This window comes from Lepidochelys kempii, chromosome 3 (assembly GCF_965140265.1).
Source record: "Lepidochelys kempii isolate rLepKem1 chromosome 3, rLepKem1.hap2, whole genome shotgun sequence".
Lineage (NCBI taxonomy): Eukaryota > Metazoa > Chordata > Testudines > Cheloniidae > Lepidochelys > Lepidochelys kempii.
In genome coordinates, this window is record NC_133258.1 from 46,727,501 (window position 1) to 46,752,262 (window position 24,762).

At 41.4% G+C, this 24,762-nt stretch overlaps 1 protein-coding gene across 3 annotated transcripts in view; it reads right to left on the reverse strand.

Annotated features, from left to right (window-relative positions):
* Positions 1-24,762, reverse strand: part of HMGCLL1 (3-hydroxy-3-methylglutaryl-CoA lyase like 1) — a 108,885-nt gene that overhangs the window by 61,934 nt on the left and 22,189 nt on the right. For 2 of the 3 annotated variants that reach the window (XM_073335123.1, XM_073335120.1), the window contains exons 2-3: positions 16,156-16,233; positions 15,049-15,156 (exon numbers count right to left, since the gene is read on the reverse strand). Coding sequence is in view for 2 of the 3 variants with exons in the window: in XM_073335120.1 (XP_073191221.1) it covers positions 15,049-15,156; positions 16,156-16,233 (186 nt within the window). In the remaining variant the exon portion in view is untranslated. The remainder of the gene's footprint in view (positions 1-15,048; positions 15,157-16,155; positions 16,234-24,762) is intronic. The other variant, XM_073335121.1, reaches the window with a different exon arrangement.

Genomic DNA, 24,762 nt, shown 5'->3' on the forward strand with positions numbered 1-24,762 from the left:
GAAAGGAGCATAAACACTGCCAAATTAAATGTAAAAATATAATAAGAAAAGCCAAAAAGGAGTTTGAAGACCAGCTAGCCAAAAACTCAAAAGGTAATAACAAAATGTTTTTTTAAGTACATCAGAAGCAGGAATCCTGCTAAATAGCCAGTGGGGCCCCTAGACGATTGAAATAGAAAAGGAGCACTTAAAGACGATAAAGTCATCGCAGATAAACTAAATAAATTCTTTACTTCAATCTTCACAGCTGAGGATGTTAGGGAGATTCCCAAACCTGAATGGCTGTTCTTATGTTCTTAAGGATGGATGCAATTCTGCTCTGTCATAAGGTCATATAATAGCAGAAATAATACACGATAACAGAGCACTGACTGCATTACACTGTGCTTTATCTTCTTTATGCATATAGTTAATGAAAAAAGTATGATCTATAGCTAGAGATTTGAAAAACATATGCAATATGTCTGAGAAAAAAATAACAAGATTCTATGGAATATAAAAGTTTCTGTGTTCATTTATATTTTGATAATCCAGAAAATATTATATTCACTCAAATAAGGACGCCAAGATTTAAAAGAGACATTGGTGGTGATGTGCCATGTAATTTAGGCTTCATTAGATTTATGAAGAATGCTACTTTGTTATATAGAATTATCATAAATACTACAAAGAACCCTATAATTTCCAAACTAGTATATAAATGTTAACCCCTCTGTTTTACTAAGGCATGCATCATGAAAATGGGACCTGTCTGTGGGTTTAAACTTTTCCTGCAGTTTCCATATGTCATAATCTTCTCCTTATTAGATCAATTTATTACTATGTAAATTATTCTAGTTTAATAAACAGAGGATTACAATGTCAAGTGTAGACAAGGTGAAGCAGCAGATGAAGCCTAAGGAACAAAGATCCTATTGTCATACAAAAGCCTTTGGGTAAAATTTTCAAAAGCACCTAAGTGACACAGGAGCCCAAGTCTCAGTGAAAGTCCATGTGACGTATGCACTTCTGAAAATGTATCCCCTTAATAATAAAGAAGTTAAGAGAGTTCTAGAATATAGAAATGTATGCAGAATTATTCCTAAATATTATTAATTCAAATATCTAAAACTAATTCAGTTCCTGGCTCCATTCTCTTTGTGCCCTAACAGCTCAGCAAGGAATTTCCTGAGTGGTGTAAAGGCTATATAACAGCCTCTACAGCAATTTTTCCTCCTGTTTCTGCACATAAAAGGTGTTTCTGGGCAAGCCAACAGCAAACAGAAGCATGACAGGACTGTTCGGTGTAACTTGGAACATCCCTTACATTGTTCTAAATTACACTGAGACCTGGATTGGCCGCTGGTCAACCCCAGGATCCGGGGAGAGGAAAGGTAACTTTGGACAGACCTAAGACCCAGTAGGTTTATAGTCAAAGATTCACAGTCATTCATTCATCAGTTTCTAGTTTACAGAAATAAGGCACAAACTAAGGAATTATTCTGTAAATCTAAGTAAAACATTTCGGTATATGTTGTGCCAAATTATGGTTTCAGATGGTCAAGTACAATTCCCATTGACACAACTCTAATGAGAGCTGCAATGAGAATCTAGAGACAGAATTGGCTCCCTTAAGGGAAAATTAATTGTTTTACCTACATTTATTACGTTACCCTTTCTGTCCTCCATGTCACTATTCACACCAAGTCAGCCCAAATGCCAGGAGAGAAAGGTGACTTTTAGTAATCTAAGTCCAGTACTGGCATACAGCAGTTGCTGAATTCTTAGCCTAGCTCTGCCCCTGACTCAGTGTATTACAATTAAAGCTAGTCGGAAAACTTATGCCAGAAGGTTTTTTCATTAGTATTTGCTGATTTGTCAAAAAGTAAACATTTTGTGCAGACGGTTCTAATTTTGACCAAGTTCTGACAGAACCCAGACAGAGTTATGGCAGAAACTTGCTGTTTTTCCTGCCAGATTGCCTGCCTTGCTCCTTGGCAGCCCATCTGAATGACTCCTGGGGAGCTGGACTTCCAGGGTCCATGGTTTCAGGACAGCCCACCATGCATACTGCCTCGGAATCAAGGGCTTCCAGCATCCCGGGTCCTGAGGCAGCCTGCCAGGTGGACCAGCCTGGAGCCAGGGTTCCATTCCTTTCCATGGAGAATTTCAAAATTTTGGTTTTTATTCCAAATAAAAATAAAACCAAATTTTAAAATATTGAAATACTCCATGAAATGGAATACCTTTCTCCACCCTGCTCTACTGGCAAGTCACTTAATCACAGCAAGCCAAGTTCTACAGTGGGAGCCAGAGTGATTAGAAATGTGAGGAAAAAATAAAATTAGCTTTATTTTTCAATTTGAATCTCATCAATCTGGCGCACGTCTTCACCATTTTGTCCTTTTTCCATTTGGAAATCATTTTCCCCCCCTAATGTTAGGAAAGGAAATATTAATATGTGTCTGTTTTTACTTTCTTGTTTTTACACCATCCAGTAGAAAGAGTAACAAATAGTGGCAGTAGAGTTAGATAGATAATTACCACAGTGCAAACATTATTTTTGTGAACAACATTGCTCATTATAGCTCATTATTATCTTTTCCAAGATACACAGATGTGGTGGGTATGTCTGACATGCAAACCTTTATGTTAGAATGGAGAGAGAAATTCTTCCTTCAAATTAAGATAGACTTACAGTATTCCTTTATTCATATTAGCATGAAGATTTCTAACTATAAACTTTAGAAAATTCTATTTACACAAAAATCATAGCTTATCACTCCAAAAACGCACTCAAGATCTGGTATTATCAGATATGCCATTGGGGGGGTACTGTGCCCCACTATTATCACTTATCTCAAATAGCTCCCCATGGGTACAGGATGTTGACAAAGGGTACTATATCACTTCAACAGTTGCCTAGGCTCTCCACATTCACATTTGGGGTCATTCTTCAGCTTCCACTTGGTCATATTGTCACCAGTCTTTGCCATCTCAACTCTCACTCAATTAAGAGTACACCAGGATTTTCATTTGAGCTCAGCGCCTGGAGAACGCTGTTCTGAAGGAACCTGGTTCTCCAAGATCAATGGCATTTCCTGCCATTTTATTACTCTTTAACCTTCCACAGTTGTATTTTTTGGTCAAGGATCTTCAGAGATAAAGCTTTTTCTGGACTTCAGCCTCTTGGGTGGTATAATGTGTCCACACAGCGGGTGTCTTTGATGATGCACTTGTTTTTGTCTCTCCTTATTACTAAACATATCCCGCTGCACTGATGGCAGTGCAATCCCTGTGGGGCAGTACAGGAACAGTGTGGGAGTCAGTATCACACTCCCTGAGATGATCTTGCAGGATTAAGTTCAGTATCAATTTTGTGAGCATAACTTGAGCGTGACCATACTAGGGCACAATACTCCGCAGTAGAGTTACTGAGCAAGACTGGTTGCTTGGAGTTTTTAGGCGTCAGCTCCCCATTTTGTGTTGGCCAGTTTCTAGAGTACACAGTTCCTGGTGCTCACTTTCTTTTTCAGCTTCTCGATGTGCTCTTTGAACATCAACATTTGATCTAATGTGACCCCATGGTAGACCAGATGTTCATGATGCTCAAGGATTGTGCCATCTCGCAACATATGGGGTTTTTACTTGGACTTACAGTGTTTCAGGTGGAAGACACACACCTAATTGTAACATGATGGAAAGTTCTGACTGCCAGGATATAAGCTGTGCATAGATGCTAATGAGAATAAGAGGAACTAAGACCAACCCCTATGAAAAATGGGGCACCCCAAAATTCATGGGGTATGGAAGTACAGATAACGAAAAGAGAGTTGAAACCCTCATGCATATGTATAAGATGTTAGGTGTGGTCAGAACAACAAGATAAAAGAGGTTCTCTAGTTAAAAATGGGAAGATCCAAGGGACAACCCCAACGGATGACCTCACAGGAAACCCTAGCAGGAAAATGCTATCCCTCTATCAATGATCATCTATTGAGAGAGCCATCATACCCTAAAATACCTTTGAGGATGTGAGTATGACTACAGTCTTAGTCATTGCATGGGTTTTTGTAGGATTTGTATATGCATGGGTAATTGTGACTTTACTTATTGCTTTAATTAAACTTGTAGTACAGATAAGACTTTGTACTTATGTCTGTGGGTCACTATCCTTGGGCTTCACATATTCCTCAAGTCTCCAAATTTCAGACAAGCACCCATAGGTAATATTCACTCTATTGAAACTGTGGCAGCAGGAGCTAAATCCATGGTAGTTTAATACAAAATTTCTAAATTCAATTTAAATAGATAACGTTACAGTAACAATAGTGGTCAGTAACTTTTTGCACAGTTAGGGTATTTATGTGGTTTGAGTAGTGCAACCACTTGGACCTCTTTCCACAGCCTGGGTCTCGTGAAAGAATTAAAGAAGTCAAGATGCCACTCCTGTGCTCTTGTCCTAAAGTGAACCGATAGTTCATTAGAAATACATCGAGTCCTGCTTCCTTTCCACTTTTCAGGGATTTCATGGCAATAGTCAGTTCCTCAGTGTTGAGCTGCTTCTTGTGGACTTTGTTGTCTGTGAGGAGTGAAAAAAATTCCTGCTTAACTTATTTTGCTTTGTGCTTTGCTTTGCGGGCTGGTTTACCATTTAGGATGAAATGGTTTGTGTCGTGGCTGGGAGAGACTTTGGCAATGAGCTTTGGTTGTTGTCCATCAGGGTTCATCTTGAGAATGGTGGCTTATGCTTTTATACAATTACGGCACAGGTTTGTTCTTTCAAGCAGCTCCCTCCAGGGATAGCATCACTCTTTTCTGATCTATCGCAGAAACATTTCTCCAAGCCCAATTGTTTCTTCAACAAAGGGATGAGTCAAGCAGTTCTGAATATCTTTTCCATTTTTGGCTTGTGTTTTTCTAAAACCTCAGGTATATTTAGTGTCCTACATCCCCTAGGGATGTGCTTTTGGGCAGTTTTCCACATGAGGGAGACATACTCTCCATAGTAGTTGTGTGACAGAGAAATATTACAGCTGGATCCATCCAACTGAGAGGAAAAGCCTTCCCAGTCAGCCTTTACCATAATGATGAAAGCAATTTCCTTATCTCCTGAAATACTTCGTTGTTATCACACTCTGACTGACTGGGAGATGTGCAAAATAGCTGAGTATTTTAAAATTCTAGAAGTTATTTGGCAAGAGTAATGATGTTTTCATAATATCAAAATGGATAATTCTTTGAGAAATAAAATGTGCTCGCTCTATATTTCTAAAGCCAGATGTTCAGATTGTGGGTCTCTGTTGGCTCAGACTCTTTGCAGCATCTGGCTGTCATGCTTCAGTTTTCCCCTCTTCCAGCTGGAGGGCCACAATCAATCAGTGATGTAGGGTTCAGTCCTTCATACTAACCTCGATAAAACAGTCCTTCTCCTTCCAAGGATCAACAAAACATGTCCAAACTAAACAAACTAGTTCATCTGGCCCTTTCCACGCTTGCTGGTCTTTTTTACCCTGTTAATGCAGAGTTCTCCATTTTAGTTGTCCCTTTCCAAACTCTCTCTGTAGGGTTTATAATTCAACAGCTCTTTTCTCCCCTACAAGGCTGGGTTTCAGTCTGTCCCTTCTCTGGTAGAGCAGCGATGGTGTATGGGAGCACAGTACCTCCCTTAACTTCTGGCCTGGGGACCCTAAACTGTGAAGCAGTGTCCCCCCCTCACATGGTGTCTTTGCTTCAATAATGTAATACAACTCATGAGGACACTTGGTCTCCAGTCTATGATTCCCCTTTTATGGTGTTTTCAAAATCTCAATCCCACTGACTTCTGTAAAATTACAGGAAGCTGTACTGAGAGTCAACCCACAGATTCAGACTGGGTTATCCCTGGCAAGTCTAGGCTGGATCTCATACTGGTACTCCACCTGTCAGGCTGTAGGGCCGTGCCTTGTTTCTCAACTGTGTATATGTATACATCCACCCACCCACAAATACATGTTGAGGTTAAAGAAAGCTCAATCAATTAATCAACAAGATCATTAGTCTAATTCAATAATTACTGATAATGTTACACAAATGTTTATGTACATTATAAACAGAAAGTGCCAGCACATTTCCACTGAGTGAAGGAAAAAACCCACAAAATTTTGAATGAGGCCCATGTCTGGAAATAATAAAGTTAACATATTCTTCATATGTCATGTGTTAAAAGCTTTGAATTTTCAAAAGATGCAACCAAAGAATATGCTGTTTAGATCTGCTCTCACACAAATAATGTTTCCAAGCAAATAATAACACTTGTCCTGGTGTTCAATTAGTCCCTGTTTTCTTTAAAATTCTATTGCTTATATGAACGGTCCTTATGGGATACTCACATTACCACAACAGAAAGAAATGATAGTTTAATCTGCCCAACCCTGTGAAGCCAAGTTAGTAGTGCCTTAGGGAAAGGTGCATGTACAAAAAGGTACAGTTTCCATTACTCCTTAACCCATTGGTTGTAAAGAGCATAACTAGCTCTACAGGCAACAGCATCTTCTCTCCTATTAACCCACATGATACACTCCTCTCTTCTGTCAACCGGCACAGTGATTCTTAAACACATACCAGCAAGTCAGCCCAAGCCCAAATGTCTGCACCGCAATAAACAGCCTCTTAGCCGGAGCCACGCGAGCCTGAGTCAGATAGCACGGGCCAGCCACAGATGTCTAACTGTAGTATAGGCATATCCTAGGAGGCTGTGTTTGGATCTAGAATGCTATTGGTTTAAAACAAGGTTCAGAGTGTGTGTTGTAAGTCAAACTGTAGCTAGATATAAAATGGCACCAAAATCTTAAAAGCTGTTGTGTGATTTCATCTAAAATGAAAGAACTCTCGTTATATTGGCTGTTCTCACAAAATGTACTGGGTGGCATCTGAACAGGTTCTTTCCTGGTCTGGAATCTGAAGGACTCCTGAGATTCAACAGAAGGAGAGTCAAATTTGAGATTCCGGTTCAGACCATTTCTAATTTTAACACTGGAAACACAAATTATATTTTCTAAAAATTGTCAAAATGTATGTTAATTCTTTAATAAAGCATGAATTAAGGATATGATCCTGGCAGGTGCAGAGGAAGTTGAGTGTACACAGCACATTGTAGGAGGCTGTCAGCACTTTCCACATCACATCCTTAGTCTGTATGAAAACCAGGATGGATGAGATATTTATTTGACAGCTCACAAAGTTGTAAGGCAAAAACAGTGCTAGTGGGGCCCAAAACAGCAAGTGGCATGAATGCACAGATCCAACTTTAATCCACTGATTATGATTAATGAAGAACAATCATTAGTCTCCACACCATCTTCTTCTCAAACCTCATTTGTTGCACGAGACTCACACCATTAGCTCCACCAGATTTTGTTTTGATGAAGAAAATGAGATATAAGGCAACACACATACATTTTTGGTTTCCCATTGGGAAAATATATCCTGAAAAACATGGTGCACACACATGCAGCTGCCTCCTCAAATTTAACCCCAAATATATGCCTTTGAAGAAGTAGATATAGGGCTCCAAAGTATTTAATAGATACACACACCATTTACTTGTACCCATGCTCGTAATTTATCCCATGTCAGGGACAGGATGTTGGTGCTAGGCAATCTATTTATAATAGCTTCTACATGAAATCAATCAGTATAGCAACCTACACATATGTGATAATCACTAAAAACGCACTTGGTCATAGCTTATTGCTTTAAGAACAAGCTTTCAGTCCTTAATTAAATAAAAACAAGATCTTCATTTTTCAGACCTTTGAACCCAAATGATTAATACTAAGTGCTGGAACTAATTCCACACTTTAAAAATCATTGCAGGATTTAAAATATATTTAACAAAATGAAATGATGTTGTGATTCAAGCCGTATGAAACTGCTTGTTCTAAATAATGTTTCATGTATTATATTTGTCCCCTTGCTGTTTTTCCTGTAAGCAAAGTCTTATTTTAACAAACTGCATTTTATTACATTTAACATTTTAATAAAATATTTTCCAGATTTTACTTTAAAATATGCTTTTTAATGGCAAGTATTTATCATTTTTGGCCATTTAGATTATAGGTATGGGATCCTGTTTTATATGGCACCTTGCTACTGTGGAACCTTTTCTTTTGGCTTTTTTCAATCATAATTTCTCTGCCAAACAAAACAGTAGAAGGGAAATCATAAAAGAGCTTTAAAATACTAAAAAAAGAAATAAGTGAATGAATGATCTAAACATAACCGGGACTTCTATTCCCATGACCTATGAGAAGAAAAAAAAAGGGGGAGGGGGGGAAGAAAAGACATAATCAAGACTGCACTCCATCTCCAAGCAATACAACCTTATCATTTAAACCAAAACTATTTTAAACGTCATATAAGCCATTAAAAGAAAATATTCAGACTTGAATTTGAGATAAGAAGGAATTGTTCTTTTTTCTGAATCTGACAAGTCTGAGTTAAATTTGCTATTCTAAAGGTCTCATGGGAAAAGGAAAGAATTAAACATACACAAGAAAAAGAAATAGACCTATGTTTGCCTTAGGCTTTGCAGGCTAACATTAAAACCCTACGTTATTGTCTGACGCTGTAACTATCAGTGTGTGATGGTACAGTGCATGGTGAGTTACAATAAAAGCTTTTAACGTGAACAATTAAGAAAGCATACTGCAAACTTGAGCTAGATTATGTAACTGGCAGGCTACCCAGAAGAACCCATCACAGTGGAGAAGACCAGGAGGCAGTATGCCAATGTCCCCTGGGTTCTCCTGTTGCTCTGGCATGGAGGGAATAATTCGTTACACAACTTTAGAGGGTACAACATACTCCCTGCTGCCCAGCCAGCCTGATTTGCTGGCCAGCCCACAGGGGTAGAACCATGGCCCCACCAAGTTTCTCCCAGAGGAATATCTGGCATGCAACCCCTGCACCTTCTGGCGCACTCATTGCTGTGATGTGGATGGCCCTTATATGGCATGGCCTTACAAGGCAGGGCAGAATCCTTACTCACTCCAACTCCCCTACTGGGCTACTAAACAGCCAGGCACAATCTAAGCCCTGGTCTACACTAGGAGTTTAGGTCGAATTTAGCAGCGTTAAATTGATGTAAACCTGCACCCGTCCACACGATGAAGCCCTTTTTTTCGATTTAAAGGGCTCTTAAAATCGATTTCCCTAATCCACCTCTGACAAGTCGATTAGCGCTTAAATTGGCATTGCCGGGTCGAATTTGGGGTACTGTGGACGCAATTAGATTAGATTATTAGTATTGGCCTCTGGGAGCTATCCCAGAGTGCTCCATTGTGACCTCTCTGGACAGCACTCTCAACTTAGATGCACTGGCCAGGTAGACAGGAAAAGGCCCGCAAACTTTTGAATTTCAATTTCCTGTTTGCATGGTCACCTGCAGCTTGCCACGCTGGCCAGAGCTCATCAGCAGAGGTGACCATGCAGAGCTCATCAGCAGAGGTGACCATGATGGAGTCCCAGAATCGCAAAAGAGCTCCAGCATAGACCGAACGGGAGGTACGGGATCTGATCGCTATATGGGGAGAGGAATCTGTGCTATCAGAACTACATTCCAGTTTTTGAAATGCCAAAACGTTTGTCAAAATCTCCCAGGGCATGAAGGACAGAGGCCATAACAGGGACCCGAAGCAATGCCGCGTGAAACTTAAGGAGCTGAGGCAAGCCTACCAGAAAACCAGAGAGATGAACGGCCGCTCTGGGTCAGAGCGCCAAACATGCCGCTTCTATGATGAGCTGCATGCCATTTTAGGGGGTTCAGCCACCACTACCCCAGCCGTGTTGTTTGACTCCTTCAACGGAGATGGAGGCAACACAGAAGCAGGTTTTGGGGATGAGGAAGATGACGACGATGAAATTGTAGATAGCTCACAGCAAGCAAGCAGAGAAACCGGTTTTCCCGACAGCCAGGAACTGTTCCTCACCCTGGACCTGGAGGCAGTCCCCCCCGGACCCACCCAAGGCTGCCTCCCGGACCCACCAGGTGGAGAAGGGACCTCTGGTGAGTGTACCTTTTAAAATACTATACATGGTTTAAAAGCAACCATGTTTAATGATTAATTTGCCCTGGCATTTGCAGCTCTCCCGGATGTACTCCCAAAGCCTTTGCAAAAGGTTTCTGGGGAGGGCAGCCTTATTCCACCCACCATGGTAGGACACTTTACCACTCCAGGCCAGTAGCACGTATTCAGGAATCATTGTAGAACAAAGCATTGCAGTGTATGTTTGCTGGCGTTCAAACAACATCCGTTCTTTATCTTTCTGTGTTATCCTCAGAAGAATGATATCATTCATGGTCACCTGGTTGAAATAGGGTGCTTTTCTTAAGGGGACATGCAGAGGTGCCCATTCCTGCTGGGCTGTTTGCCTTTGGCTGAACAGAAATGTTCCCCGCTGTTAGCTGGTGGGGGGTGAGGGGCTACCCACGTGGTGGGGGGAGGCAAAATGCGACCTTAGAACAAAAGCACATGTGCTGTGTATGTAATGTTAACAGCAAGGTTTACCGTGAAAGAGTGTAGCCATTGTTCTAGAAAATGTGTCTTTTTAAATACCACTGCCTCTTTTTTTTTTCCTCCACCAGCTGCATGTGTTTCAATGATCACAGGATCTTCTCCTTCCCAGATGCTAGTGAAGATTAGAAGGCGAAAAAAACGCACTCATGATTAAATGTTCTCTGAGCTCATGGTGTCCTCCCACACTGACAGAGCACAGATGACTGTGTGGAGGCAGACAACGTCAGAGCGCAGGAAAGCACAATATGACCGGGAGGAGAGGTGGCGGGCTGAAGAGAGTAAGTGGCGGGCTGAAGAGAGGGCTGAAGCTGAAAAATAGCAGCAGCATGATGAGAGGAGGCAGGATTCAATGCTGAGGCTGCTGGAGGATCAAACCAATATGCTCCAGCATATAGTTGAGCTGCAGGAAAGGCAGCAGGAGCACAGACCGCCGCTACAGCCCCTGTGTGACCAACTGCTCTCCTCCCCAAGTTCCATAGCCTCCTCACCCAGACGCCCAAGAACGTGGTGGGGGGGGCCCCCGGCCACCCGGCCACTCCACCCCAGAGGATTGCCCAAGCAACAGAAGGCTGGCATTCAATAAGTTTTAAAGTTGTAAACTTTTAAAGTGCTGTGTGGCCTTGTCCTTCCCTCCTCCACCACCCCTCCTGGTGCTTCATTCCTCCACCACCCCTCCTGGGCTACCTTGGTAGCTATCCCCCTATTTGTGTGATAAATGAATAAAGAATGCATGAATGTGAAGCAACAATGACTTTATTGCCTCTAACAGCGCTGACTGAAGGGAGGAGGGAGGGTGGTTAGCTTACAGGGAAGTAGAGTGAACCAAGGGGCTGGGGGTTTCATCATGGAGAAACAAACAGAACTTTCACCCGTAGCCTGGCCAGTCATGAAACTGGTTTTCAAAGCTTCTCTGATGCGTACCACGCCCTCCTGTGCTCTTCTAACCGCCCTGGTGTCTGGCTGTATGAAACCAGCAGCCAGGCGATTTGCCTCAACCTCCCACCCCGCCATAAACGTCTCCCCCTTACTCTCACAGAGATTGTGGAGCGCACAGCAAGCAGTAATAACAGTGGGAATATTGGTTTTGCTGAGGTCTAACCGAGTCAGTAAACTGTGCCAGCGTGCATTTAAATGTCCAAATGCACATTCTACCACCATTCTGCACTTGCTCACCCTGTAGTTGAACAGCTCCTGACTACTGTCCAGGCTGCCTGTGTACGGCTTCATGAGCCCTGGCATTAAGGGGTAGGCTGGGTCCCCAAGGATACATATAGGCATTTCAACATCCCCAATGGTTATTTTCTGGTCTGGGAATAAAGTCCCTTCTTGCAGCTTTTGAAACAGACCAGAGTTCCTGAAGATGCGAGTGTCATGTACCTTTCCCGGCCATCCCACGTTGATGTTGGTGAAACGTCCCTTGTGATCCACCAGTGCTTGCAGCACTATTGAAAAGTACCCCTTGCGGTTTATGTACTTGCCGGCTTGGTGCTCCGGTGCCAAGATAGGGATATGGGTTCCGTCTATGGCCCCACCACAGTTAGGGAATCCCATTACAGCAAAGCCATCCACTATGACCTGCACATTTCCCAGGGTCACTACCCTTGATATCAGCAGATCTTTGATTGCGTTGGCTACTTGCATCACAGCAGCCCCCACAGCAGATTTGCCCACTCCAAATTGATTCCCGACTGACCGGTAGCTGTCTGGCGTTGCAAGCTTCCACAGGGCTATTGCCACTTGCTTCTCAACTGTGAGGGCTGCTCTCATCTTGGTATTCTTGTGCCTCAGGGCAGGGGAAAGCAAGTCAAAGTTCCATAAAAGTGCCCTTACGCATGCGAAAGTTTCACAGCCACTGGGAATCGTCCCAGACCTGCAACACTATGTGGTCTCACCCGTCTGTGCTTGTTTCCCGAGCCCAGAATCAGCGTTCCACTGCATGAACCTGCCCCGTTAGCACCATGATGCCCACATTGCCAGGGCCCCTGCTTTGAGAGAAGTCTGTGTCCATATCCTCATCACTCATGTTATCGCGCTGACGTCGCCTACTCGCCCGGTTTGGCTTTGCCAGGTTCCGGTGCTGCATATACTGCTGCATAATGCGCATGGTGTTTAATGTGCTCCTAATTGCCAAAGTGATCTGAGCGGGCTCCAGGCTTGCCGTGGTATGGCGTCTGCACAGAAAAAAGGCGCGGAACGATTGTCTGCCATTGCCCTGACGGAGGGAGGGGCAACTGACAACATGGCTTACAGGGTTGGCTTACAGGGAAGCCGTACAGGGAATTAAAATCAACAAAGGGGGTGGCTTTGCGAGAAACTGAACGGCCCCCTCAAGGATAGAAACCCCCTGGGTTTGGCAGGCCGTTGATTTCACAGAGGGAAGGAGGAGAAAATGAATACAAAACAAATCTGGTCTATTTCTTGTTCTGAGCCACTTCATCTATCTTTATACATCTTGCTGGCAGCAGACTGTGCAGTACAACCGCTAGCCGTCATCATCTCCTGGGTGCTCGGCAGAAGACGGTGCAGTATGACGACTAGCCATCATCTTCTGCTGGCTGGAGGTTAAAAGACAGTGCACTGCTGGTAGGCCTGAATCGCCAAGAGACAAAACTTAAAAGGGAAATGACCTGACTGAGTCACTCCCATGTTTGCCCATGCATCCGATTAAAAGAGCACCCAGGACTACGTCGATGATGGCTACCAGTCATACTGCACTGTCTGCTGCCAAAAGGCAATTAACTGCTGCTGTGTAGCAATGCAGTACCACGTCTGCCAGCACCCTGGAGACATACGGTGACGGTTTGCTGAGGGGGCTCCATGCTTGCCGTGGTATGGCGTCTGCACAGGTAACTCAAGAAAAAAGGCACAAAACGATTGTCTGCCCTTGCTCTCACAGAGGGAGGGAGGGAATGGGGGCCTGACGATGTGTACCCAGAACCATCCGCGACAATGTTTTAGCCCCATCAGGCACTGGGATTTCTACCCAGAATTCAGATGGGTGGTGGAGACTGCGGGAACTGTGGGATAGCCACCCACAGTGCAACACTCCGGAAGTCGAAGGTTGCCTCGGTACTGTGGACACACTCTGCTGACTACATGCACTTAGAGCACTTGTGTGAGGACACACACTATCAACTGTATAAAACCGCTTACTACAAAACCGACTTCTATAAATTTGACCTAATTTCATAGTGTAGACATACCCTAAATAGAAATATTTTCCACACATTTTAACAGACAATATGCAGCAAAAACAATATATCAAAACTTATAATCCTCTCCCTCTCACTTCAATGGTTTTCAAGTATTTATCACTCTAGTACTATGTAAAATACCCCTGGTTAAAATGCTCTGCATACTGTCCTTCACTAAATTCTGTTTGCACAGATGATGAATGTTGTACTAGTTGCAATGCTATTTCTGTTCTGTTTAAATTTGTAGAATGAAATAAAGGTTAATTAAAATAATAAACATTTTAGATTTAGAAAGTTTTTAAAAATGCTTGATATACCTTTGCATGTATTTAATTTACATAAAGCACAGACAATTAAATGCACAAGACTTGTTTGCCATGAACCATCAAACCATCAGATGCAAAATACAAGTGTATTTCTATATGGAATGACTCGGTGTGCATGCGTTAAGTAGGTGAGTGCATTCACAAATGGCTAGACACATAATTGATCATTTGTACATGCAATTACTTGACATGTGTATGCAATCAGATTAATTGCACCCAGAAATTATAAATTCAAATGAGCCTGTATTTTTTGGCATGCAAGTGTGTAATTAGGTTTCTGTAAATAAGTTTAAGAAATATAAATCATAATTGATTTTCTTCAGCTTTAACTGCAACAACAATCAACTGTAGTGGGAGCTGTGTACCAATTAGGACTTAGTCTACAATATCAAACCGTGGACAAACTCCTGCCTCCATTGAAGTCAACTGGAGTTTTTTAATTGACTTTAGCGAGGCCAGGATTTTACGCCTTGTTTCTGCTGGTACATAGCAAAAGTAGCACATAAGATACACATTATAACTGTTGTTGAATAACCTCCATATGGCCATAGACAGATGCCAAACATCTATAATGATACCAATAGATCTTTAGGGTTCTGGAGCCTTACAGTTCCATCCATCTGAGAAAAACAAGTGTCTATTTTAAAAGAGCTCAGCATGATTCATTGGAATTCACCCTGCATGCCACACAGGAAGGGCCAGATTTTTAAAGGTAGCAGCATCTTAAGCCACCTAAATACCTTTAAAAATTGGCCCGAAATTCCCTATGGACCAGGTGGAATTTAAGGCTTTAGAACTATAGAAGGGATCTCACTGCAACAGCTAATTTTACAAAACACAGTAGGTGAGCTCAGTTGTACTCTCTTACATATAATTATTAGCTAGGGTGTGAGAAAACTCAACTGTTTTGACTCTTCTGATAATTAATTCATTTCTGAATAGTGGGGCATGTAAACTGAAACAGTTCTCAATTGTATACATTTTACCTACCTGAGGTACCCACTTTGATGAAACAAAACTGGTTGCTTCTATTACAGACAAGCCTGCTTTGGAAAGTCGGTTGATTAACTCAATTTTGATATCTGTGGGAACTGTAACCTATGGATATGGAAGCATTTCATTGTAAAATATCCATCATACAAGAAGTACCTTTTGCAAATAAAATGCCCACAGCACAAAATAAGCATCCATACTTCATTTAAAGTAGTTAACCATGACCACATACTCTTCCCCTTGTGGGCAGGCAGTGGGTAGCAAACACACAATGGCCCAGGAAGCAGTATGCATGCGCCCACTCCATTCTCCACCCCTTCCCTGGAGTCTGAAGAAGCCATTCAATGAGAACACTGTAAACAGATGGCTTCACAAGAGATGGCAGAGGTGGGGATAAAGCGTCTCCACAGACAAGAGGGGACCCAGAAAGCAATCATTGTATACTGGTCCACTGGGAGGAAGAAAGCCAAAAAAACCCCCAGTAATTAATTTTCCCATTGTCATATTAACGCTCCAGCCGTGGTGAGGTACATGAATCTGCCATGCTGCCTACGGAAACGGGTGTTTTATTCTGGGATATGGTTAGGAACCATGGCATTTGGGTCCAATTTTACATGGCCCAGCTTTATTCCCACTACATTAGGCCACCATCCAGTTCCCATCCCAGGTACCAGGTGGAAGATAGGGTAGAAACAGAAATCTTGCACAGTTTATGGCAAGTTATTTTTCTTCTCCCATAGGCTGCTCTTCAGGAAGGATGGTAAAGCTTTAATTTATTATTGTAGCATCTAAGAGTGCTGAACAGGGATCATTGCCACACAGTGCTAGGCACTTCCTGCACCAAAGAGTTTTCAATCTAGATTATGACATCATAAAGCTGATGGACAAAACAAACAGGAGGAGTAGAGATGGAGGATGGTGCAATAATAAAGCAAGCATATCTCAACACAACAAAACAGTCATGGCTTGCTATTTATTTTAAATATCCAATTTAATAACCAATTAATTAGGTGAAAAAGGATTAAAAATTATGACATGTACATTGTACATAATGATAAGCATCCACATGGAAACAATGCAAAAATGGATGGTGACATAAATTACCTTTTCATTTTGTAATCCATCTCTTGGCCCAACTTCTACAATTTTAACATAGTCAGGAAGTCCAGATATTTGAAATTCCTGAAACACAAAATGATAGATTCACTGTTAAATAAAAATACATGTTTAACATATTATCAGTTTTATCACTGCTTCTTGTAAACCCAGGTATGAAGTCATTTTATCAACAGAAAAAGAAACATGCCTGCAGGGTGCCTTTAAAAAAATTCTGTGACGCCATGTTGCACACCTTGGATGGGGGAAGATGTGAAGGAGCAGAGTTTATTTGCATTCATTTTATATTTCTCTATCAGGGTCATAAATTATTATTAAACATAATTATTTATTTAAATGAACGTTGTGCTTTATGACACACAACATATTTCCTATGTCAAAAAGCTTAGAAACTAAGGACCCAATCCTGTAAACATTTATGTATGGGAGCCCAACTGAATAAAGAACAGCAGTACTTGTAAAAAGAAAAGGACTTGTGGCACCTTAGACACTAACAAATTTATTTGAGCATAAGCTTTCGTGAGCTACAGTTCACTTCACTGGATCCACTGAATGCATCCAATGAACTGAGCTATAACTCACGAAAACTTATGCTCAAATAAATTTGTTAGTTTCTAAGGTGCCACAAGTCCTCCTTTTCTTTTTGCAGATACAGAGTAACACGGCTGCTACTCTGAAGCCTGTCATTATGCAAGGAATACTTGTGGCACCTTAGAGACTAACAAATTTATTTGAGCATAAGATTTCGTGGGCTAGAGCCCACTTCATTGGATGCATAGAATGGAACATATAGTAAGAAGATAGATAGATATGCATACCAAGAACACGAAAAGGTGGAGTAAGAGGCTAATTAATTAAGATGAGAATACAGTTACCTGTGTGTGTAAATGTTGTAAAAGATTGAGCCATACATCAGACAAGACTGAGACACATAAGTCAAGGGGAGGAGGGGTGAAGAGATTATTAATGATGACATAGAAGGAGGACATGTTGGAAGAGGTAGACTTTCAATAGGATTTAAAAGAGAATAGGGAAGGTACTTGCCAGACAAGAAGAAAACGTTTATAGGTGTACGAGAAGATTAAAAAGGTGGGAAGCTGAGGTGGGAAGAGGAGAGGAAGGCAGCAATAAGGTGAAAAGACTAAGGAAAATATAAGGAGTAGAAGAGGGAGTACAGAGAATGTGGGGCACAAAAGCAGAAGGAGGGAAATGAAATTTCCCTTGTTTGTTATTTGGCTGGTCTGATATTGAATCAAATGGACAGGTGGGGAGCTATTGTAATTAAGACCCTATGTAATTAAATTCAGGACCTTTTGAAATGGTTTTACAGCAGTTTAGGAAGAAAAGCTGTACGTCTTTAAAAACAATTCAAATGGTTAAATTTGGACATATTACTACAGACCCATTTTGGGGCTGGGATAGTGTGGAAGCACATGATACTATCAAGAGCTCTGGAAGACACTGTGTTCTCTGCACTGCACTGAATGCAGTCCAATTCAATGTCTTCATTTTCACAGTTAAAGCCCTCTATGGGATTAATTCTTGCTACTTGAGAGAATGCCACTCCCTCCATGACCTCCCAGGACTGCTAAGTTCCACTAAACTAGAACAATGAAACTGTGGACCAATGGGGAAGGCTCATGAATACAGGAGACACAGCTTTCACAGAAACTAGATCTAGACTTGAGAAGTCACTCTTGCAAAGAATAAAAACAACCCCTAACTTCACAGCATTCACAACTGGATGTAAAATCTATCTTTCAACCCAGTCTTATTTGCACTGTCACTGCAGTTTCAACCTAGTGGCTGGAGAACTTCTGTTTTCCAGTGAAGTATTGGAAAGGGATAGAGCAACACAGTAATATACCTTTATAGCATTATCATATTGTCTCCCACTGATTTCAGTGGATGCTGTGTGCATATGTGCCCCACAAGATTATATTAAATTCACTGTAGTAATATGCACAATCATTCCAAAAATACAATAAAAATCAATGCATTTAGTGTACATTTATGCGAGCACAGTAAAGAAAGAAATAGAAAACAGCTGTATAGCATCTATGAGATCACATTCAACATCTGGTGAGCTAAAACTTTGTTGGCCCATGCTAAGCCCACACTCACTGAGAATATAAACCTATTTAAATTTGAAGGTAAAAAACTTTCACATCTGCTGCATATTGTTTTTCTTTTTTAAAAAAAAGTTCTTTTCACAAATGTGGCAAGGCTTCAGAAAAAAGGGCATACATCTGGGTATTTTCATGATTATCAGGTAATTATTGTTACATGACAAATGCCACGGCTGAGCTATGAATAAAATTGTGACTATGGCTGAAAATAAGAGCAAAAATGGATTAAATGAACTGAACCTTATATTTAGTGCACGAAAAAATTTCACAAAAACTTTGGTTGCCATATTTTTTTCATTCTATGGGCCAAATTCTGTAAATCCTTATTCAGTTCTTATTGTTGCAAGACTTCCATAGAAATCAATGGGCCAAACCCTTAGACCAATTTAAATAGCCCCACTCTACTTTGTACTGGGCACTGGGTCAATAATTTCAGAGGATGATGGGAGGGTGGAGAGGACAACAGTTCTGTGGTGGACATTTTAAGGTGGCAACCAAGCAGCGGTACATGGGGGATACAATAGTATAAGTGGATCCAAGCAGACAAGAGGGGGACAAAGAAGCAGCTGTCTGGCTAGCATGTGTTTAATAGCTGGGAAAAGAAAGGGTTGCCACACAGTGGAAGAGCTGTAGCCTTTCACACTAAATGGCATGCCAGAACTATTTGAGTATAATGAATACAATGAATATAATACAAATCGCACCTGGAACTGCAGCTACCGAGAGATGTTAAGAGTAACAAGAAAGGTTACTTCAGGTATGTTGGCAATAAGAAGAAAGCCAAGGAAAGTGTGGGCCCCTTAATGAATGAGGGAGGCAACCGAGTGATAGAGGATGTGGAAAAAGCTAATGTACTCAATGCTTTTTTTGCCTCTGTCTTCACTAACAAGGTCAGCTCCCAGACTGCTGCGCTGGGCATCACAACATGGGGAATAGATGGCCAGCCCTCTGTAGAGAAAGAGGTGGTTAGGGACTATTTAGAAAAGCTGGACGTGCACAAGTCTATGAGGCCGGACGAGTTGCATCCGAGAGTGCTAAAGGAACTGGCGGCTGTGATTGCAGAGCCATTGGCCATTATCTTTGAAAACTTGTGGCGAACGGCGGAAGTCCCGGATGACTGGAAAAAGGCTAATGTAGTGCCAATCTTTAAAAAAGGGAAGAAGGAGGATCCTGGGAACTACAGGCCAGTCACCCTCACTTCAGTCCCCGGAAAAATCATGGAGCAGGTCCTCAAAGAATCAATCCTGAAGCACTTACATGAGAGGAAAGTGATCAGGAACAGTCAGCATGGATTCACCAAGGGAAGGTCATGCCTGACTAATCTAATCGCCTTCTATGATGAGATTACTGGTTCTGTGGATGAAGGGAAAGCAATGGATGTATTGTTGCTTGACTTTAGCAAAGCTTTTGACACGGTCTCCCACAGTATTCTTGTCAGCAAGTTAAAGAAGTACGGGCTGGATGAATGCACTATAAGGTGGGTAGAAAGTTGGCTAGATTGTCGGGCTCAACGGGTAGTGATCAATGGCTCCATGTCTAGTTGGCAGCCAGTGTCAAGTGGAGTGCCCCAGGGGTCGGTCCTGGGGCCGGTTTTGTTCAATATCTTCATAAATGATCTGGAGGATGGCGTGGATTGCACTCTCAGCAAATTTGCGGATGATACTAAACTGGGAGGAGTGGTAGATACGCTGGAGGGCAGGGATAGGATACAGAGGGACCTAGACAAATTGGAGGATTGGGCCAAAAGAAATCTGATGAGGTTCAATAAGGATAAGTGCAGGGTCCTACACTTAGGATGGAAGAACCCAATGCACAGCTACAGACTAGGGACCTAATGGCTAGGCAGCAGGTCTGCGGAAAAGGACCTAGGGGTGACAGTGGACGAGAAGCTGGATATGAGTCAGCAGTGTGCCCTTGTTGCCAAGAAGGCCAATGGCATTTTGGGATGTATAAGTAGGGGCATAGCGAGCAGATCGAGGGACGTGATCGTCCCCCTCTATTCGACATTGGTGAGGCCTCATCTGGAGTACTGTGTCCAATTTTGGGCCCCACACTGCAAGAAGGATGTGGATAAATTGGAAAGAGTCCAGCGAAGGGCAACAAAAATTATTAGGGGTCTGGAACACATGAGTTATGAGGAGAGGCTGAGGGAACTGGGATTGTTTAGTCTGCAGAAGAGAAGAATGAGGGGGGATTTGATAGCTACTTTCAACTACCTGAGAGGTGGTTCCAGAGAGGATGGTTCTAGACTATTCTCAGTGGTAGAAGAGGACAGGACAAGGAGTAATGGTCTCAAGTTGCAGTGGGGGAGGTTTAGGTTGGATATTAGGAAAAACTTTTTCACTAGGAGGGTGGTGAAACACTGGAATGCGTTGCCTAGGGAGGTGGTGGAATCTCCTTCCTTAGAAGTTTTTAAGGTCAGGCTTGACAAAGCCCTGGCTGGGATGATGTAATTGGGGATTGGTCCTGCTTTTGAGCAGGGGGTTGGACTAGATGACCTCCTGAGGTCCCTTCCAACCCTGATATTCTATGATTCTAAGGACCTGTGGTCTATGAATACTCATTGGGTAGGACAGGACACTGGACAGTTAAGTTCAATGAAGGAGGAAAAGAGATCTACCTCTGTTTGGGGACAGCAAATACATGCAAAGACCAGAACCTAAGAGCATATCTGACCCTTTTCGTCTCTTCCTCCCACTGGGGCTTAGGAGTTACTGCAAGTGCATGGCTTCCATCGGAACATATGTCCAACTTTGTTTCACAACTTTACATGTAATTTATGGGGAACAAATCTGTTCAATTCAACCTCCACTTCCCCAGTCATAGAGAACCATATGAAGCAGAAGTTATTCAATGCAGCTCTGATTCTGCACATTAAAAAGTGTAAGATTTGAAGAAGACACGTAAAGTTCCCCAGCAGTCAATCCACATGACATAAAAAAAATCAACACAAAACAAATAGAAAAGAAAAATGAAATCACACTGTACATTCTGATGGGGTAAAAGAAAGAGGAGGAGTTTTATAAAACTATACAATCATTTATGTTATACATATAATCAAATATGCAATTTTTTTTTGTTTCAAGAGCAAATGTTGACCTAATCATTTTATACGTCTATGGAATCAGATGCAACAAAATATAAGAAATAGCTATTATAAATATTGAGTGGTTTACTATTTACTGAAGTATGTATTGGCTATATTAAATAGTAACGACTACTCAAAGTACATTGTTTGGAATATCAAAAAGGAAATGGTTGACATAAAAGATTAAAAGCCTGGAAAATTTGTTCCCCTATCCCCACGTATAAGGCTTTGCCAAGAGAGAACAAAATGCATATAAAACCACTAAAAAAATGTTTGCCTCCTTCAAAACAGAAAGCAGCCAAAGATTTTTTTTTCCATATTTTAGAAAGAGAGAAAAGGACTCACTACCCATCCTGGGACACTGTATGCCAAATTTCTGCATAGACACATTTTTCTCCAAGTTATAAATAGCTGAGAATAGACGTTTAAACTAAGCCTTAATAACAGCATTATAATCCTCTTAAAATAACCATAATTGTAAACAAATCATATAATAAACCTTCAAATTAAATAAACAGCTCCAGAGTGCCACAGAATTTCCCAACGTGAGTTTTGGTTTCTATGGACTTCAGCAGTAAGCATATCATTCTGCTGATTATCCGAATGTCACCCACTGCTCAGCCAGTATCCCTGGCCTTCTGCTGCCTGTGTGGCACAGAAAATCATAGAAACCTGTTGCTGATTTAGACATTTAGAGCTTTATTTAGCCAACTAAATTGGTGAGGAGGAACACATTCCAGCTACACATTAGCAATACATTCCAGTTTCATATGTTTTATATTTCCAGGCAGTTGTCTTGTGCAATCACAGTGTTCAGCTTTGCCATTTAGTCACAGAGCTGCACTGGGGCGTGACGTGAAGGCACTACACTCCAGAAAGAGCACAAGAAAACCTCTTGCAGCTCCTCATTGCAATTCTGCCTGACTCTTAAACAAGCTGCACAAGAAGGGTTTGAGGCTCCTTAACTCCGTCCTTTCCCATTGTACCACGAGGGCCAGGCAGAATCCAGCTGTTAGATATTTAGTTGTGGCAGGTTGTGAAATTATGGTCGCCAGCACAAGTCCCCCAATTCTGTGTCCCTCCAGGGTCACTTACTCATCCCTCACCTCTCTCTAAAACTTCAAAGCAGTCTCAGGAGAATGAAGCTTCAAGATTCTCAATAAAGTTAATTCAACTGTTCAAATTCTATTAAGGTCCTGCTGGAAAATCCCAGTTGAGTTGCCTAAAAGCAAGAGACTATCTAACAAACACTGTAGTTATTCAAGACCAGATTGGTAAATTTGACATTGGGGACTGTAAATTTATAAATTTCCTGCATCTATGTATATGATAGTTCTAATTTAATTTATATCTAGCTACATTCTAAATTTACTATATGCCATCACTAAATATCAGGGTAATGCAACATATCCGTCTAACAATGAGTGGCAATAACAGAGTTATACGGTACCCCCTCAATTCCTTTTTTTAATTAAAGGAGCTTGCTTTCTCCACAGGCCACAAAATGTGACTCCAATACGAACAGACCACAACAAGGCCACCTAAACAAATATTGCTGAAGTTGTCTGATACTGAAAAGCCCAGAAATATGTAAGGTTATGATGATGGAGGGGAAATAGTTGACTAATGAACTAATGAAGTTGACACAAATAAGCTTATATTTATTACTTTTGTCCAGATTTCTTATTGATTTCCTATTGTCCTATTGAAAACGGTTAGAAGTTTTGCATTAACATTTACTTATCAAGAGTGTGTGAGAGCTCATGGAAAAGTATTGAATTAGATATTTCTGGGCATTACTGGAGGAAATGAAGTGTATTCAGCTCTTCACCAACTGGATATATGCTAAGGGGATTTCCAGCAGTATTGAAAAGTTCTAAGACTTCCATAGTCATTTCCATTCATCACTCAATTATAACTTCACACATGACAACAATTACTAGACTACAGCAAGATGGTTTAAAACAAAAGACAAACCAGATCAAACATGATATCACTAAATGGCTAATTTATTCAACAGATTCACAATTGTAACCACAGACATACTTTAGATTGTCAAAATGTAAATACCAATGCTGGGTTAACATCCTAAAAGACGCTGGTTGGTTGATTTAGTTATATTCATACGTACATAGTAGGGCTTCAACAAAGTCAACACAAGCAAGTAAAAACACAAATGATAATGTATAAATAATCAGGAAGATTGACAATTTAGATTTAAAAGCTACAGTTGAATCTGCTAATTAAAAACTGCAGAGGATAGAATTCCATTACCGCACCTTCAAATGGGCAAAAGTCTGACATGCTGAGAGAACAAATGGTAGAGACTGGCAAAGTGACTGCAAGTCAGGGGTTTAATGCACTGAAGCGCTTATGAGAATCAGCTTTTAATGACAATATGATGGTGAAGAGTTAAGAACCTTAATAATCTGAATCAAAACTGTAAATTTCAAGCCGTACATTCAGCCTACATTTTTGGTGGAGCTGATGTACGTAACTGAAAGACTGGACAGGGGGGATGAAGACCCAGCAAACCAGCACCCGCCACCTATCTCAGTTCAGATCCAGCCCCCCCCAGCTCAACTCCTGCCACCTCACAACTGCAGCCACCATCAACTCTCTACATATGAGAAGGGCAACAAGTCAAATGCCAGCATTTAAGCAACAGGTCCTAAGGGTTAGTGCAATGCACTGGATTGTAATTCCTGTTCCTTGTCTTTTTTCTGGGGCAATAAACATGCTTCTGATCTCCTTTCAGAGCAACACAAATCAGAAAAGAACTCTGATAAGATGGATTCTTGGCCACCCACACCCTATCAATTTTTGATACCTGAAGCCTGGATTTTCAGCAGATGTTCCTTACACTGAAAACTCAGTTTGTTCTGGTTTCAGAGTAGCAGCCGTGTTAGTCTGTATCTGTAAAAAGAAAAGAAGTACTTGTGGCACCTTAGAGACTAACATATTTATTAGAGCATAAGCTTTCGTGAGCTACAGCTCACTTCGTCGGATGCATACAGTGGAAAATATAGTGGGGAGATTTTATATACACAAAGAACATGAAACAATGGGTGTTACCATACAGACTGTTTGTTCTGAAGGTGATCTCATGGTGTCAGATTTCATCAGGTGGTCGAGGGACATCTACATAGAACACATCACCAGGCATCGACAATACCATGGAGTGCCAATGAGAAGCGTAGTCAGGAAAGTAAATACTTTCCTCGTGGATTGCATTTTCTAAATGGACAACCTACCTAATTCTTAATTACTGAGGGACAATCTCCACTCATTGTTATATTTTGCTTTCCACAGCCAAATCTCTGTACAATTTTTCATGAGTGATGTACCCGAGTATTCGGATTCTAATATCTAAACGGT